The sequence below is a fragment of the Nannobrachium achirus genome (assembly GCF_963921795.1).
Source record: "Nannobrachium achirus genome assembly, chromosome: 4".
Classification (NCBI taxonomy): domain Eukaryota; kingdom Metazoa; phylum Chordata; class Actinopteri; order Myctophiformes; family Myctophidae; genus Nannobrachium; species Nannobrachium achirus.
In genome coordinates, this window is record NC_137813.1 from 12,353,205 (window position 1) to 12,368,692 (window position 15,488).

The window sequence follows — 15,488 nt, forward strand, 5'->3', positions numbered from 1 at the left end:
ACACTCAGAAATTGAAGCATTTTTCTGATTTTTTTGCAAGCTAGAAAATTGGAAAATGGGCCCATTTTCTGATAGTTGTAATGGGGTAAAAAATCAAATAAACACCTTTTTAAAGATGTTTTTCATTTGTTGGTTCCAAATCAAATAATGACAAAATACAAATCAAACACTCAGCAATTGAAGCATTTTTCTGATTTATTTGCAAGCTAGAACATTGGAAAAATGGGCCCATTTTCTGATAGTTGTAATGGGGTAAAAAATGTAATAAACACCTTTTTAAAGATGTTTTTCCTTTGTTGGTTCCAAATCAAATAATGACAAAATACGAATCACACATTCAAAAAATTGAGAACATTTGAAGCAATTTCCTGATTTTTTTGCAAGCTCGGAAATTGGAAAAATGAACCAATATTTCATTTTTTGATGGAGCTAGAATATCAGGCAATTGAAAGAAAATTGATTTTTTAAGATTCAATTCCTACTAAAAATCAGATTATACTTTAGTACCCTGATCGCTGCGTTTTTCGGGCCGAATATCGGAGTGAATTTCGGATTGCGTGAATAAAAAAATCAACCTCACGTTATGTCAATCACGTTTGCACACTGCCGCCCGTTTCGTATTTATTTTCGGAACCAGGGTTGATTTTTTTCCGATTTTCGCAGCTGTTGTATTGAGTCCCTTGCTCTCTCTCTCTTTCCTCTCGCTCTCACTGGCCTATGGCTTACGGATTTCCAAAACGCAACCACCTTAACTGTCCAAGTGTCCTTGAGCAAGACACAGAACCCTAATTACTCCTGATGAGCTAGGTTGGTTCCTTGCATGTTTTCCTCTGCCATCGGTGTATGAATGAATGTAATGCACAAGCATTGTAAAGCGCCTTAGATATACGGTAGGTGCTATAATGCACCATTTATAACAGTATGATGTATTACGGTAATTAAACATGAAATAATGTTTCTCTGGATGTCTCTGTGTTGTCAGATACAGAAGACTGCACTTGAATTAACTTGTAGGGGAAGTTTATAAATGATACATAAATCATGAGATCCGAACGTGAGAAGTGTTTATTATCAAAGAGCACATATTTTTCTTTATCTGTTAAGGTTTATATACAGTACAAAAACAAAGAAAACAACATAATAGTGGCCACGGCGGCCACATTCAACAGCAGGCCTCCAGGGTCCCCTCTTTGACGATGGCCATGGCCAGGTTCCTGGCCAGCGCCAACCTCAGGAGCTCCACCTTGGTGACGTCCTCTTCCTGAAATGACACACATAATATATGAAATCTCCATATTTCAACTTTTTTTATTCCTTGTTTTTTTGTTGTAAATGAATGACCTACTTCATCACTACAGTGTCACACAAAAATAGCAAACTTATGTTGCTATATCAGTGTTGCCTGGCGTTGCCAGCCTCTATCACACACTTCGTTTTGGGAAGAGAGTCTGGGATTTCAGGAAGAGTTTTCATTTCTGGGGTTTTCCCCAAACCACGTGCCCCAAGCTTACAGAAACCACGTGCCCCAAGCATACAACCCTGATTGGCCAACCCTTGAAGCTGTTTGAGGAAATAGAATCTCAATGGATCGGTGCCAGACCGTACTACAACACCACTACCGCCAGGGGGTGTCGTTGTGTTCGGTCTGGTTTATTAACCAGGCAAATATCAGCGGTGGTGCTCAAACCTCCCCCCTGCCACCCCATCTCAAAATATCAGAGACCCCCCCCCCCCCCCCCCCAGAAGTAAAATATTCAAGTAAAAAAATGTTGCTTTAAAAATATATATATATTCAAGGATTTGCTAAAACGTTCCGCCCAAGGATAACATATAGATCAAGTGGTTCAAATGATTGTGATGCTGGAGAGGTGTACCTGCACGGGTCCGTCTGGGCCGGGAGCGCTGGCCTGGAAGGAGGACGTCAACTCCTCCAGACAGAACATCAGCTCATGGGTTTGTTCTGCTGAGAAGATCACCTGAAAGACCAACAACCAACAAGCGTGAATGCATGCTCACCAGGAGTGACTGAAGTTTTACTGTACGCATTTTTTCCCCTTACACGTTTGTGTGTTGTCACTGCTGTTGTATCCTAACTGACTCATCTACCAGCGAGGAGCCCCCATTCGTCACGCGTGGTGACGAATGTCACCCTCTCCGTCCGGCCTACCCCAAACACAGAACCTTTTTCCGCGTGCGGACGCTCGACAAAGCTGGACGCACCATGGTGGATTCAAACTAGGGGTGGGAAGATAATCGTTATTATTGTTTATCGTGATAAAAAAAAAACACTCAATAATTTTATTGTGGAGATTTACATTTATCATGAAATTATCCTCCTTATGCATTTATTTGGGATCAATTCTCCTTTTATTTGCCGAGCTGCATATCCCGTACCATTTAAACCCTCTATAATCGGCAAAACAGACCTGGATATAACATATTTGAATCGATAGTATTCTTTCCCCCAAAATAGCAGATCTAAAAGCTCACTCGAGCTTCTAGATCTGCTATTTTTTGGCAAATGTTATTTTCATTATCGCGATAATATCGTAATTCGCCACAATGGTCACAATAATCGTGACATGAAATGTTCATATCGTCCCATCCCTAATTCATCCCTTCAAGCTCTTTGCCGCTGCGCCACCCGAGGGCCGACTGACCTCTTTTGAAAAAGTCGTGAAAATGTGTGCAAATCTTTGACTATATGTATTTTCAAAGCGAACGTTTGTAACTCAAATTTTGCTTCTGGAGGGTCCCTGGAACTAAATATTTTGAGATGCGGACCCGTGGCCAAATACATGTCATTTTGGGGGTCCTTCACATGAAAAGGTTTGAGAACCACTGACACAGTAGTCTCTCAAGAACAGACTAACTGAGCTCCAGTTAAGTGAAAAGGACCTTTTCTTTGACATTGGCCAGCCAGATTGCTGACATAGAAACATGGGTTTTTCAAAAAATCTTAGAAGGATTCAAAAGACACTTATAGAATCGGGTCAAAATTCAAATTTTCAAGACTTAAAATCGTTTTGAGAACTTCTGTAAACTAGGATTGTTACTGAAAACACTAGATTATCCACAATGTAAAAACAAAAATCCTTTGAGAAAAATGTAATTAGTGTGGCACTCGGTGCCACGCTGTGAGCTTGTATATCTAAAGCATAAAATAATGATACACAAAAATGTGTACCCGTTCTAAATGGGTTGAAACCCTCGACCTCCAGCAGGCACTTTGCCGCTGCGCCACCCGAGAGCCGACTGACCTCTTTCTGCTCCATCAGAGGCATGGCGTCGGTCAGCAGCGTCCACCAGAAGCTGCGCGGGGCGATCTTGGCCGTCATGAGGGAGAGGAGGAGCTTGGCGGCCTCCGTGAAGCGCTTCTCTTCATACAGCTTGTGGAACTCGCGATACTTTCCTAGAGAGTGGAAGAAACTCGGATTAAAGTTGTTGTTACACAGAAGTCAGAATCTGGGATTTTTGTGAGAGACAGTGGGAATTTTGGAGGGGGACCTCGACATGAAAACTTTTGCGAACCACTGCTTTAGGTCAGGGGTTCCCAAACATTTTTGTCTCAGGGCACCCCATAAATATTTTTTTAATCCGAGGCACCCCTACATTATAATTTTCACTCCCAGCACCTTATATTTATAGCATATCGTCGTTGTCGGGTGGAAACCTTGTATGTCCAAAACCGTTCGTTTTGTATTCATCATCTATAAAATGTACTAAACACCTCGCATCGCAAGGCGTTGTGTGCTTGTAGATCGGCTGTTTTCACTAGTTTTGTTCGACAGGTTTCTGCCTGACAGTGACGATATTTTAGTGATTATGTTGCGAGGAAAACGTTGAGATAATAGCCATTTTGGTTAGAACTGACTGAAAATAACTTTGTACTTCAAGTTTAAAATGATACTGAATATTTCTTCAAGTGTCCAAATAAATTCCATTTATTATCAAATGATCTCAAGGCACCCCTGGACTGCCGTCGCGGCACCCCAGGGTGCCCCGTCACCCACTTTGAAAACCCCTGCTTTAGGTCTTATGTTTTCTAACGGCCAACCAGCTGAAGAAACCGCAGATTGAAGCTTTAGTTTGCTTACAGTGTGAAATGTCCAGAACCGTTAAGGGTTTATGGAAGATGCTTCTATTGCTAGTTTCACCAATTAAAATATACTTTTTAATACATCCCTGTCAGGTGGAAACCTCATTATGTCCAAAACTGTTACTTTTCAGGATTCAAATACAAAAAATTGCAAAAGTAGCAGATTTACAATTGTTATGCTTTTGTGTGACGAAACTGACGATGTGTTTTCTGCCCGACAACAACAAATATCCAGCCATTATTACTGTAGGGCTGTGGAGCCGCGTAAAACAGGGTTACGCCTGTTTTACAGTAAACTCGTTGCATGCTGTGTCACGCACCAAAGATAGACGACATACAGGCCCACAATGTGTGTGTGTGTGTGTGTGTGTGTGTGTGTGTGTGTGTGTGTGTGTGTGTGTGTGTGTGTGTGTGTGTGTACACATGTGTCATGTGACAGCCCAACAGCGACTATAAGGTCAACTGCGCAGTGATTTAATGTCCCCTCAGCTGATGTGTAGATAAAATCAACCATGTGACAAACAGTCACAAGTTTGCAAACTGCTGCTATTGGCTGGCCCTGTGTGTGCGTGTGTGTCTGTGTCTCTGAGTGTGTGTGTGTGTGTGTGTGTGTGTGTGTGTGTGTGTGTGTGTGTGTGTGTGTTACCCAGGAAAGTGAGTCTGTCGCTGAGCAGCATGGCTGGACCCAGGTTGTCAATCAGGTCTAGATCTGAAAAGGCCCCTCGTGCACAGTAGTCCTGCAAGAACCTAACACACACACACACACACACACACACACACACGCGCGCGCACACACACACATACAAGCACAATTTTTTTTTATTGCAGTATTATATATACAGTATTATCATATACATGACAATAGTTACATTTGCATAGTTAACTAGTAAACTATTCTGAAAACAAAACCAACTTAACAAAAAAGCTCAAAACTCAAAATAGTCAACCAAATTATCACAAAAATAAGAAATAATAGTACGAGTTAAACATCAGAGAATGAAGTAACTTAATATAATTTAAAACATTGAAAAAGAAAGGAAGGGGCTGAGATTGGGGTGGGGGTCTGAGTGCTAATTTAGCCTCAAACCTTTTGAAAAACGTTTTTGGGACATAAACAATATGACATAAATACTTTTTAAATGGATGGTGTATCACCTTTAACGAATCAGAAACGTGGTCCTCAGGAAATGTCATTACGAGGAAGAACACAACCCAGGATGAATTTAATCCAATGCTTCCAACGCTGACCAATATGCATCACAACGAAAAGAACAACCCTGATGACAGCTGTGTCATTTATACGGACCTCTCTGATATGAGGGTGGCGAAGGCTGCATCCTTGGCCCTGATGGTCCAGGACAGGGCTGACCCCAGACGGCTGTTCCTCAGAGCTCGCTTGGCCATGATCTTACAGATGCTCCTCACTGGAGAAACCACGTGACAAAACATACATGATCTTACAGATGCTCCTCACTGAAGAAACCACGTGACAAAACACACAACTGTTAATGGAGAATTCCGGACAAGTGCTTTTCTTACCCTATCTGATGTTATTCCATTCATTAACCCAGTCGTAGAGGCAAATTAAAGTCAATTTCTAGCATACCGCAGCTCTGACCTGGGGGTGGGATCTAGCAGCTTTGTTTAACAGCGGCTCCACAGAGACAACTCTGTGGAGACATTTCCACCATTATGACTGTCAGATGTAACCCCCCAAGAAAGAAGAAAGAATTGTCGAACGATACAAATAAGCGATTTAGTGTAAAATCCCACTGCTCACGGTCGGAGCTCCCGAGTGTTCGAGATGAAAAAGAAAACATTCTGGAATATCAAATTAACGTGGCAAGACGGCTAGTCCGGAATTCTCCTTTAATGCTCAAGTGTAGATACATATAGGAGAGAGAAAGAGAGAGACAGAGACCCACCCTGTTCAGACATCTGTCTCTGTTCACAGATGCGGAGCACCTTCAGGGCCTTGCGCTCCGTGTCCAGAGGAACTCGCTCGATCTGCAGCTCCAGGTAAACACGACCAAACTCTGGACAATGGTCAAAGTAGTCCACTGCCAACTGCCACAGACTGCACACACAGAGAGACAATGGTCAAAGTAGTCCACTGCCAACTGCCACAGACTGCAGTGCACATACAGAGACACAAGCACGCACGCACAGTTAACCACATGTAGCCTTTCCTTAGCATCCCAGCAGCATTAACATTCTAGCATTGTGTGGAAGCCTAACAATCAGGTATACCGGTATTAGGATTGTTTCAATTCCAGTTCTCATCGATTCCCTGTTTCTTTTTTTTTTTTTTTACTTTAGATCAAATCAGGAAACGGCAAAACAAGTTGATCCCAGTCTGGTATTTACTATTAATTGTAGGAACTACGTACAATAAGGTACAAGTATTAGTGTGCTTTGTAACCAATAAGCAGAACTGACTTGGAAGTTGGAACTGAATTTCCTACTAATATTTTAACATATAAATATGGTATATGTCAGCAGGACAGACTCACCTGTGATGAGTGAAGAGACCAGAAGCATACTCCAGAAGGAGAAACTCTCTCAGGTTGGATCCAAAGCTGAACACAAAACAACAGTATTCACTTCATACCACAAGATATCAATACACATAGCTTGTTGTCAATACATAGTTTGACGTTAATACACATAGTTCGTTGTCAATACAGTTATATGGTTTCACATGGTTTAGATTAGAAGACAGGTCTTACTGTAGATTGTGTGACTGCAGCAGATTGCAGTGATCCAGTAGATCCGTCAAATGAGCCACGAACCACCAGTTGTTCAGAGCGATGCTGTAAGCCACAGACAACAGAAATATCATTGTTGTCAAGAATAACTGACTGATTTTAAGTTTGGTAGCCACATACTTGAATGAGCACACCTATTTTCAACCTTATCGACATATAATTGGTCCTTCATTACTAAATGCTCATTATAAGATGACACCATTTATGTCAGCTCACCCTGTGTCTCATTGGTGGGCTGTGGACAGTTCAGAAACCTGCCTACCAATGACAATCATCTGGTTCCCAAACTTTCCAGGTCTAGACCAATGAGACAGAGTGAGTAGATAGAGATGGTGTCATATTGATCTTAGAATGAGCATGCGGTGAGAACCAATCATACGAAGATATGGCTGAAAACGGGTAAAGTGACGCTGTGTGTCTGTGTGTGTCTGTGTACACGTGTGCGTGCGTGTGCGCATTACCTGCAGTCTTTGATGACCTGGTGGATGTCAAACTCAAAAGCTCCCAACAGAATGCTGTCCAGAGGCTCTGGGACGCTCCTGGAGTCCAGAAACATGGTCATGCACGACTGAAACACACACATACAATGAATTACTTACCGTGCCCATATACTGATGTGCCAATTCAAACTTCACAAGTCCTGCCATTGGCAAGACAGTAGATTTTCAGGGGATTTGCAGAACTTTGAGCTTGTACTGTACTGTATGGAGACTAGTCTGGCGTAGGGATGGGACGATAATTGTGATTTACGATATTATCGCGATAGTCAAAATATTCCCAACATCCATTATCCTGAGGCAGAACATTTGCAAAAAAAATGCCGATTTACAAGCTCATACCGCAGATTTGGTAGAGAGTGAAAAAAAAAGACTGTATCAAGTACGTTATTTACGGGTACATTTTACCAATTATAGAGGGTTTAAGTGGTACCGGATATGCAGCTCGGCAAATAAAAGGTGAATTGATCCCAGTACATGACGGAGGACGATTTCACGATAAATTAAATCTCCACTATACGATTATTGTGAGTGTTTTTTTTTATCACGATAAACGATAATAGCGATTACCGTCCCATCCCTAGTCTGGAGCATGGACAGTTATATGACTGATGATGTCACGCTCCGACATGGCTCTGTGATATCAAGCTCACGGGGGTCAGCGCCTGACTAACGGGTTCATCTGGTTCCATTTGTACACTGTCAGAGTTAAGGGGAGACCTTGACATGTGAAAGTTTGAGAAACACTGCTGTAGACTATAGGCCCAGACAGTAGGCTGACAGTACTGTATGGTGACAGTAGGGGGTGGCATTGTACCTGTGCGTAGTAGTGCAGGTCAGTGAGTTTAACAGTAGGGAGACAGTACAACAGTCTGGTGATCAGGAAGTGGTACCAGGTACTCAGCAGCTCCTTGTGCTCCAACATGGTGTCTTCATCACCCACCAGGATCTACACAGAGACACAGAAGGTCATACTGTTTAACATTCATTTTAGTAGTCTTCATGGCAAAACCTCTGGCCTCTCTAAGCCTTAAGACTCTAAGGTCTGATCGAAAAGTGATTTCCAGAATTCAGTTCATAACAAAAACACAGTTGGAAGTACTGCGCCATAAAGAATACTGCACACAGTCCTAGACTAGGATATTTTGAAAAGCAACAACAGATGTACTGACCTTACAAATGACTGAGGGCACTCTTGTAAATAACCTTTTCATCCACGGCACCCCTGAATTACACCATAAATCTACACAATGTAAATATGCTTATCTTTCCACCTGAGATCGGTAGGCTATGTCACAGAGAAATATCTGTTTCCATCAGAACTGAATGAAAATAATGTTATACTTGACTTTAACCACTTGAACCCTAGCATCCCTACTCTGGGGGGAAGATCACCAAAATAGCCGATCTACAAGCTCACAATGCGTCAAGCCGATCTACAAGCTCGAGCACAAGCTTGTAGATCGGCTATTTTTGGTGAAGAGAGTTGGCCGTAGATGGAAAAAGAACTCCTCAAGTACAGTGGAAATCAAGTCTGTTTTTCTAAGCATAGTGATATTGATGTAATGATATTGATGGATTCCAAATATTATCAGATTATTCTGAGGCACCCCTGGAATGGTGCCACAGCACCCACTTTGGGAAACCCTGCTCTAAGTGAGAGGGTTGTGTTACTGACCTTACAGATGATCTCCAGGTGAGGGTTGCTGCTGAAGGAGTTGTCCTGCAGACAGCGGTCCACCTCTTCATGCCACTGTCTCCACTTCACATCAAAGTCTGTCAGTGTCTGGTTACCAGCAGGCTGGACGGACCACCACAATGATTAATGATGGGTTAGGGTTAGGGTTACCAGCAGGCTGGACGGACCACCATAACGATTAATGATGGGATTTTGGTTTAACCATTTGACTCTGGACTAATAATTTAATTAAAAGCAGATGTTATCCAGTTGCCACATTGGGGAAATGGATTACATCTGTGTACCACTACCACTTCTATTTAATAACACAATTATAAATGTATACCGTTCATAACCTTTATGCTTATGAAGTGTGCGATCTGGACATCACCAAATGTTACATTGTTCTCTCTTCACTCTACTTATGTGACAATTTATCTCAGTGTTTGTTGACTAGAGTTCATATTTAGGGCGGCAGTGGCTTAGGGGTAGAGAAACCGTTATTAGAACATGGAGGGTTCCCAAGTGTTCGAACCCAGGCTCCCCCAGAGTTAGTGTCGAAGAGTCCTTGAGCAAGACTCTGAACCCCTATAGTTATTCCCGGTTAGCAGGCTGGTGCCTTGCATGGTTTCCTCTGCCATCGGTGTATGAATGTGTGTGTGAATGGGTGAATGTAAATGCACAATCTATGTAAAGCGCCTTGGATGAAGGCGCTACAGTATATGAATGCACCATTTACCATTTTTACTTATTCTGATCACACCTGTGTCTGCTAGATACCCGAATTGTACAGTACATTTCTACATGTCAATGACAGTGTGCTGCATACGTACGTTGTACGTGGGCATCTTGCTGAGCAGGCTGTCCATCAGCTTGAACATCTTCCTGGAGGCAGGCTGCAGAGAGGCCTGTTTCACCAGCATCTGACGAGTCTCCTCCAGCTTACCCTGCAGCACGTAGCTCAACACCTGCAACACAAACATGAGAGTTAACCTGCAGCACGTAGCTCAACACCTGCAACACAAACATACAGGCCATGGATCAGAGTTCTATATCAGGCTGCATTTAAAGGTGATGCAAGTGACATATTTTGTTAAAACAAAAGATTTCGTTAAAAAGTGAAAGCTCATTGCTATGAAGTCTCCCCAGGTCTTTAGTAAACAGAAAATAAATGTGTATTATTTCGGGTCACCAATTTCATCCAATAATGAGAGTGATCTCAATTTATCAGCTTCAATTATACAGTGCTTGAGTTCGAGTTTGTCTCCGTTGATTTTTGTTTTGTTTCATCACAGATGGTCCCTGCTGCCGTGTGTGTGGTAGGTGTTTGTATTTGTGTGTTTGAGCGTATGTATGTATGCATGCATGCAGTAGTTTTGCGTGCTTATGCGTATGTGAGTGCGGTATGTAGGTTTGTGTGCCATATCATGTAGGTTTGTGATGTTAGGACCTACCACGTCCCAGTAGCTGTGGTGTTCATGTGATGTGAGGACCTACAATGTCCCAGTAGCTGTGGTGTTCATGTGATGTGAGGACCTACCACGTCTCAGTAGCTGTGGTGTTCATGTGATGTTAGGACCTACCACGTCCCAGTAGCTGTGGTGTTCATGTGATGTTAGGACCTACCACGTCTCAGTAGCTGTGGTGTTCATGTGATGTTAGGACCTACCACGTCTCAGTAGCTGTGGTGTTCATGTGATGTTAGGACCTACCACGTCCCAGTAGCTGTAGTGTTCATGTGATGTTAGGACCTACCACGTCCCAGTAGCTGTGGTGTTCATGTGATGTTAGGACCTACCACGTCCCAGTAGCAGTGGTGTTCATGTGATGTTAGGACCTACCACGTCCCAGTAGCTGTGGTGTTCATGTGGTGTTAGGACCTACCACGTCCCAGTAGCTGTGGTGTTCATGTGATGTTAGGACCTACCACGTCCCAGTAGCTGTAGTGTTCATGTGATGTTAGGACCTACCACGTCCCAGTAGCTGTGGTGTTCATGTGATGTTAGGACCTACCACGTCCCAGTAGCTGTGGTGTTCAGCAGGACTCTCACTCTGCAGAACCTCCGTGGCTTTCTCCTCCACATCGGCCTTGTGCAGCCTCACCCAGTCCAGCAGGTGGAGCAAGAGAGAGCCCGCTGAAGGTGCACAAGACGCAAACACACCAACATTAATATCATCGTTGTCGGGGCGGAAACCTCAAAGACCTTCTGTTATTACTATAAAAAAGCATTATTCAAACTATTCTGTTGTGTTGCTCAGCACGTTTCTTCACTATACTATCCATACCTAACAGAAACAAACTTTACAGTATTACCCGTATTGCTTCCAAGATCATCAGACTTTCCACAACTACACTTGCTAATATGAACGATAAGGCCATCACACGCTTGGCTCTCTCAATAACAAATGACACTGTTCATCCTCTGTATCACTACTTCGACCTCTTGCCATCGAGGCGAAGATAGAGAACCTTGAAGTGCCACAATGTACAGTTTAGCGGGAGTTTTGTCCCATCAGCCATCGCTGCACTAAACAATCTGCTAAACAATCGCCTCTGTTGCTAGGATGGTTTTATCTGAATAGTGGGGACCTGATGTTTTGTGTTGTGTTATGTGGTTTTGTGTTGTCTTTTGTGTTGAACAGACTTGTGAAGACAAATTTCCCTTCGGGGACAAAGATTATTACTAGCAGTATGAATTAAGATTTATTCTCGTTGAATGTGGTTTCATCAAAAGGATTCAAACTAAGACTGGTGATCAAAAGCACCACACATGTGAAACAGAGGTCCTGAGAGAGAAGCACACAGAAAGGCTGGACTGTTTACCTGGAGCAGCGTCAATGAACAGCACCTCACACAGGTTCCAGATCAGCTCTATGGCCATCAGAATGGACACCTGTGTGACAAGTGACAACACAATGAGAAGTGATGATAAACCTAAAACATCTCTTCTAATGAGGCTCCTCTCATGATGCTTGTCTGAGGACGACCAAAGAGAATGTGCAGCATTTACTCTGTATACAGTATTTGATACATAGCTTTCCAAATTAAAAATGTATGCTATGTATGTATAATAGAGAGCTATTGCCATAAAACTGAATTTGAATACAAGGGTGTGAATGTCTGGATATGGTATTGTGTGTGTGTGTGTGTGTGTGTGTGTGTGTGTGTGTGTGTGTGTGTGTGTGTGTGTGTGTGTGTGTGTGTGTGTGTGTGTGTGTGTGTTCATGTGCGCACTGTAAATTCTCTAACATCCATACCTGGTTCCCGTACTTGTTGGCCAGTTCTGCGTCTTGTGTTGAAACTAGAGTAAACACATGATACATAATTTACCTCATCGGTTACATAAGAGAATACATACAGAATACATAAAAGACTAAAAGAATAATGTATGTCACCATAACACATCAAACAGAGTACATGCATAAGACTTAAATATGTGACCATAACACATCAAACACTGTACATACATACATATCGTCGTTGTCGGGTGAAAACCTTGTTTGTCCAAAACTGTTCGTTTTGCATTTATCATTTTGAAAAAGATTTAAACTAGTGAAAACAGCCGATCTACAAGCACACAACGCCTCGCACCTGCAGATCTGCTGTTTTCACTACTTTTGTGCGACGGCCTTGTATGATGAAGCAGGACTTGCTTTGCGAAAAAACGTACACATTTGAAACTTGGAGATACGAGTTTTCCACCCGACAGCGACGTTATATAACAGATCAAACAAAGTGTACCTGCAATCTGCTGTAGCTCCTCCATGCAGGCTCGTATGACAGACCTGTAGTTCTTGCTGATACTGACGAATCTGACGAGATAAGACACATCACACGTATTTACTATTTATTCCTCGTATCACATTTATTTAGTCTGCTTAAGACAATATTCGTTTAATGTGATTTATGTCACACCAAAAGCAGAGAAACATAGAATAAACAAGAATAAACGTATAGTAAATGTGTAATGATTATTGTATTAAAAATCGACTATTTATTATAATGGATTAATTTGATGAAAACGTTGCAGTCCTAATCATGACCGTGTGGAGGGATCTTACTGGGGCTTCTTGTTCTTGCTGGGCAGGTCCTCTCGGATGGTCTGCAGCCCAACGAAGATGAGATGGGATTCGTTGAAGAGCTTGCGTAAAATGGGGGAGTAGATGTCCTCATCTTTCCTCACCTCATGAATCAACGGGCTGCCTGAACCCGTTGCACCTGGGAGGGAAAGAATGGAACGCTTTAGGAAACACGTTATGCATGCATAGTGCATACTAGTATTCCATACACTGACTGCATGCGTTCCATACACTGCCACAGAAGAACACTCAATGCAATTGCACGGATTCATCTCCATGGCATTCTAAATTGTGGCGTGCCGTCCATGTTAACTGTTTTTTTTTCTCTACACATTTTTGTTGTGAAGCACTTTGTAAGCTTGGTTTTTGAAAAGTGCTGTACCTTTTTGCTCCTCTTCTTTAAGTTTTACATCCATTTGAACGTTCAGGCAGAAAATATGGTCACACCTCCACATACCTCCATCGTGAGTAGAATTACCCCACACCAACCACAACACATCCGTCAAGTTGTGTGTTCCATACATACTGTACTCATTAAAGGAAGTTTACATGTGGGAGATCAGGGTTCAATCCCAGCCGGGCCGAGACAAACCAATGATTACAAAACAAATAGTACCCAATGCCTCCCTGCTTGGCAGTGGCTCAGGAACAGCCAGATGGAGAACCGCAGGCGCAAGGTTCCCAGTTCGATCCCGGGAACCCCCAGAGTTACCGTTGAAGTGTCCTTGAGAAAGACGCTGAACCCCTAATTGCTCCCAATGTGCTGTTTGGTGCCTTGCATGGTTTCCTCCGCCATCGGTGTATGAATGTGTGTTTGAATGGGTGAATGTAATGCAAAATCTATGTAAAGCGCGTTGGAGTCATTTACCATTTAGGCACTCAGCATCAAGGATTGGATGGGGTGAGGGCACAGGTTGACATGTCTCCATTACAACATGTCTCCATTACGACACTAACCCTATACCTAACCCTAACCCTAACCCTAACCTAATGGAATATCATGGTTCTAGCGTAGACAGACACACAGAGACAGAAGCTCATCTCATTGACCTGCACTCACCTGATGCTTTGAACAGGGTGTCATAAACCAGGATGTCTCCAGGCCCCCAGACAAACCCTAAGTGCTGCCTGGCGTCAGGAACGAGCTGGAATGGATGGGAATAAAAACAACACAAATTGTATGATTAGTAGCCTGTCACAGAATTATTACATAAACACCTAATCGCAATTATGAGATAATCGCAAATTATGTTTGCATAATTGTCATAATTAACCATGTTGAAAAGTTTTCATATCTTATCTGTCCAAACATTTTCAAAAATAGTGGAAATAGCAAACCTACCTTGTAGGTCGACTATTTTCACTATTCATGTTTTTTGTTTTTTAACTAGTTATTAAATGAAGTACATATTTTGTCATATCTGCCCTGTGCAGTTTTTATATATGAAGCCTAAAAACTAAAAGAAAAGTATTTTTTATTCATAAATGTAGGACTGATAATGATGTGTGATAATTATGTGCATCATGTCAACTTTACATTATTTCAGAACTAGCCTTGAATCAAAACTATCATAGATGTATTTGATTATGATATTGACATTTGCATATCTAAGTAAGAGTCAGACTTGATCAAATACATCTATGATTAGTCTTGATTTATTTATTTTTTAACCTTTATTCTATTTTGTTCTACTTGGAGGGAGAAATCATGGAGGTGGCCACAAATCGTGGGCACCTAAACATGATTGTGTCCACCTCCATGATTTGTTATAAGCCTACTACTACTACTAGAGTCATTCATTTATTAAAGTCACAATACTTTACTTGAGGAGAACAGTTTTGGGCCATTCAGCCTGCCTCTCTCAGTTTAATGTTAACTCGAATAACGATGGTACGCGTACGTTTATGAAATATACTGAACGTCAAATGTCTTATAATTGCAACAGAACTGCATTCAATACAAATTATAATATTATATAGTGAGTTACTCACTGTAACTGGGGGCTCTACGTCCACCTCCTCCATAACTGAACGCGTTAGGTTTGTGTTTTAATACTGACACAAGACAATAAGGATTAAATGTTTTAATGCCGATAAACAACAATAAACATGTCAAAACTACAGAGAGCGGCACGCGCGCCTCAATCATTCAGTTGATGGACCCCTCTCCGGCGCATGTGCTATGACGTCATGGCCAGTCGGGTCTGCCTGCAGCATGTGCCTGAATGGAAACTGGTCCATGTCCAAAATGATAAATGTTTTTATTTTATTTTATTTTTTCTAGTTATAATATAGATACATGTGTTTTGTTTTATTAATGGCTCTCTCTCTCAATATGTGGGCATGCCCTGTGCATCTGTACACCA

The 15,488-nt window shown here is 42.1% G+C and overlaps 1 protein-coding gene across 1 annotated transcript; it reads right to left on the minus strand.

Annotated features, from left to right (window-relative positions):
* Window positions 1-1,162: 1,162 nt before the first annotated feature.
* Window positions 1,163-15,252, minus strand: nup85 (nucleoporin 85; the record flags this gene model as incomplete). The annotated part of the gene is made up of 19 exons (XM_080723042.1): window positions 15,115-15,252; window positions 14,183-14,267; window positions 13,105-13,261; window positions 12,785-12,855; window positions 12,301-12,344; window positions 11,867-11,936; window positions 11,056-11,177; window positions 9,876-10,010; window positions 9,043-9,165; window positions 8,182-8,313; window positions 7,329-7,435; window positions 6,829-6,912; window positions 6,613-6,678; window positions 6,025-6,176; window positions 5,406-5,523; window positions 4,746-4,846; window positions 3,261-3,412; window positions 1,875-1,976; window positions 1,163-1,261 (listed from the first exon to the last, which is right to left on the minus strand). The coding sequence occupies exons 1-19, from the start codon at window positions 15,145-15,147 to the stop codon at window positions 1,163-1,165; spliced, it is 1,953 nt and encodes a 650-aa protein (XP_080579168.1). The 5' UTR covers window positions 15,148-15,252.
* Window positions 15,253-15,488: the final 236 nt, after the last annotated feature.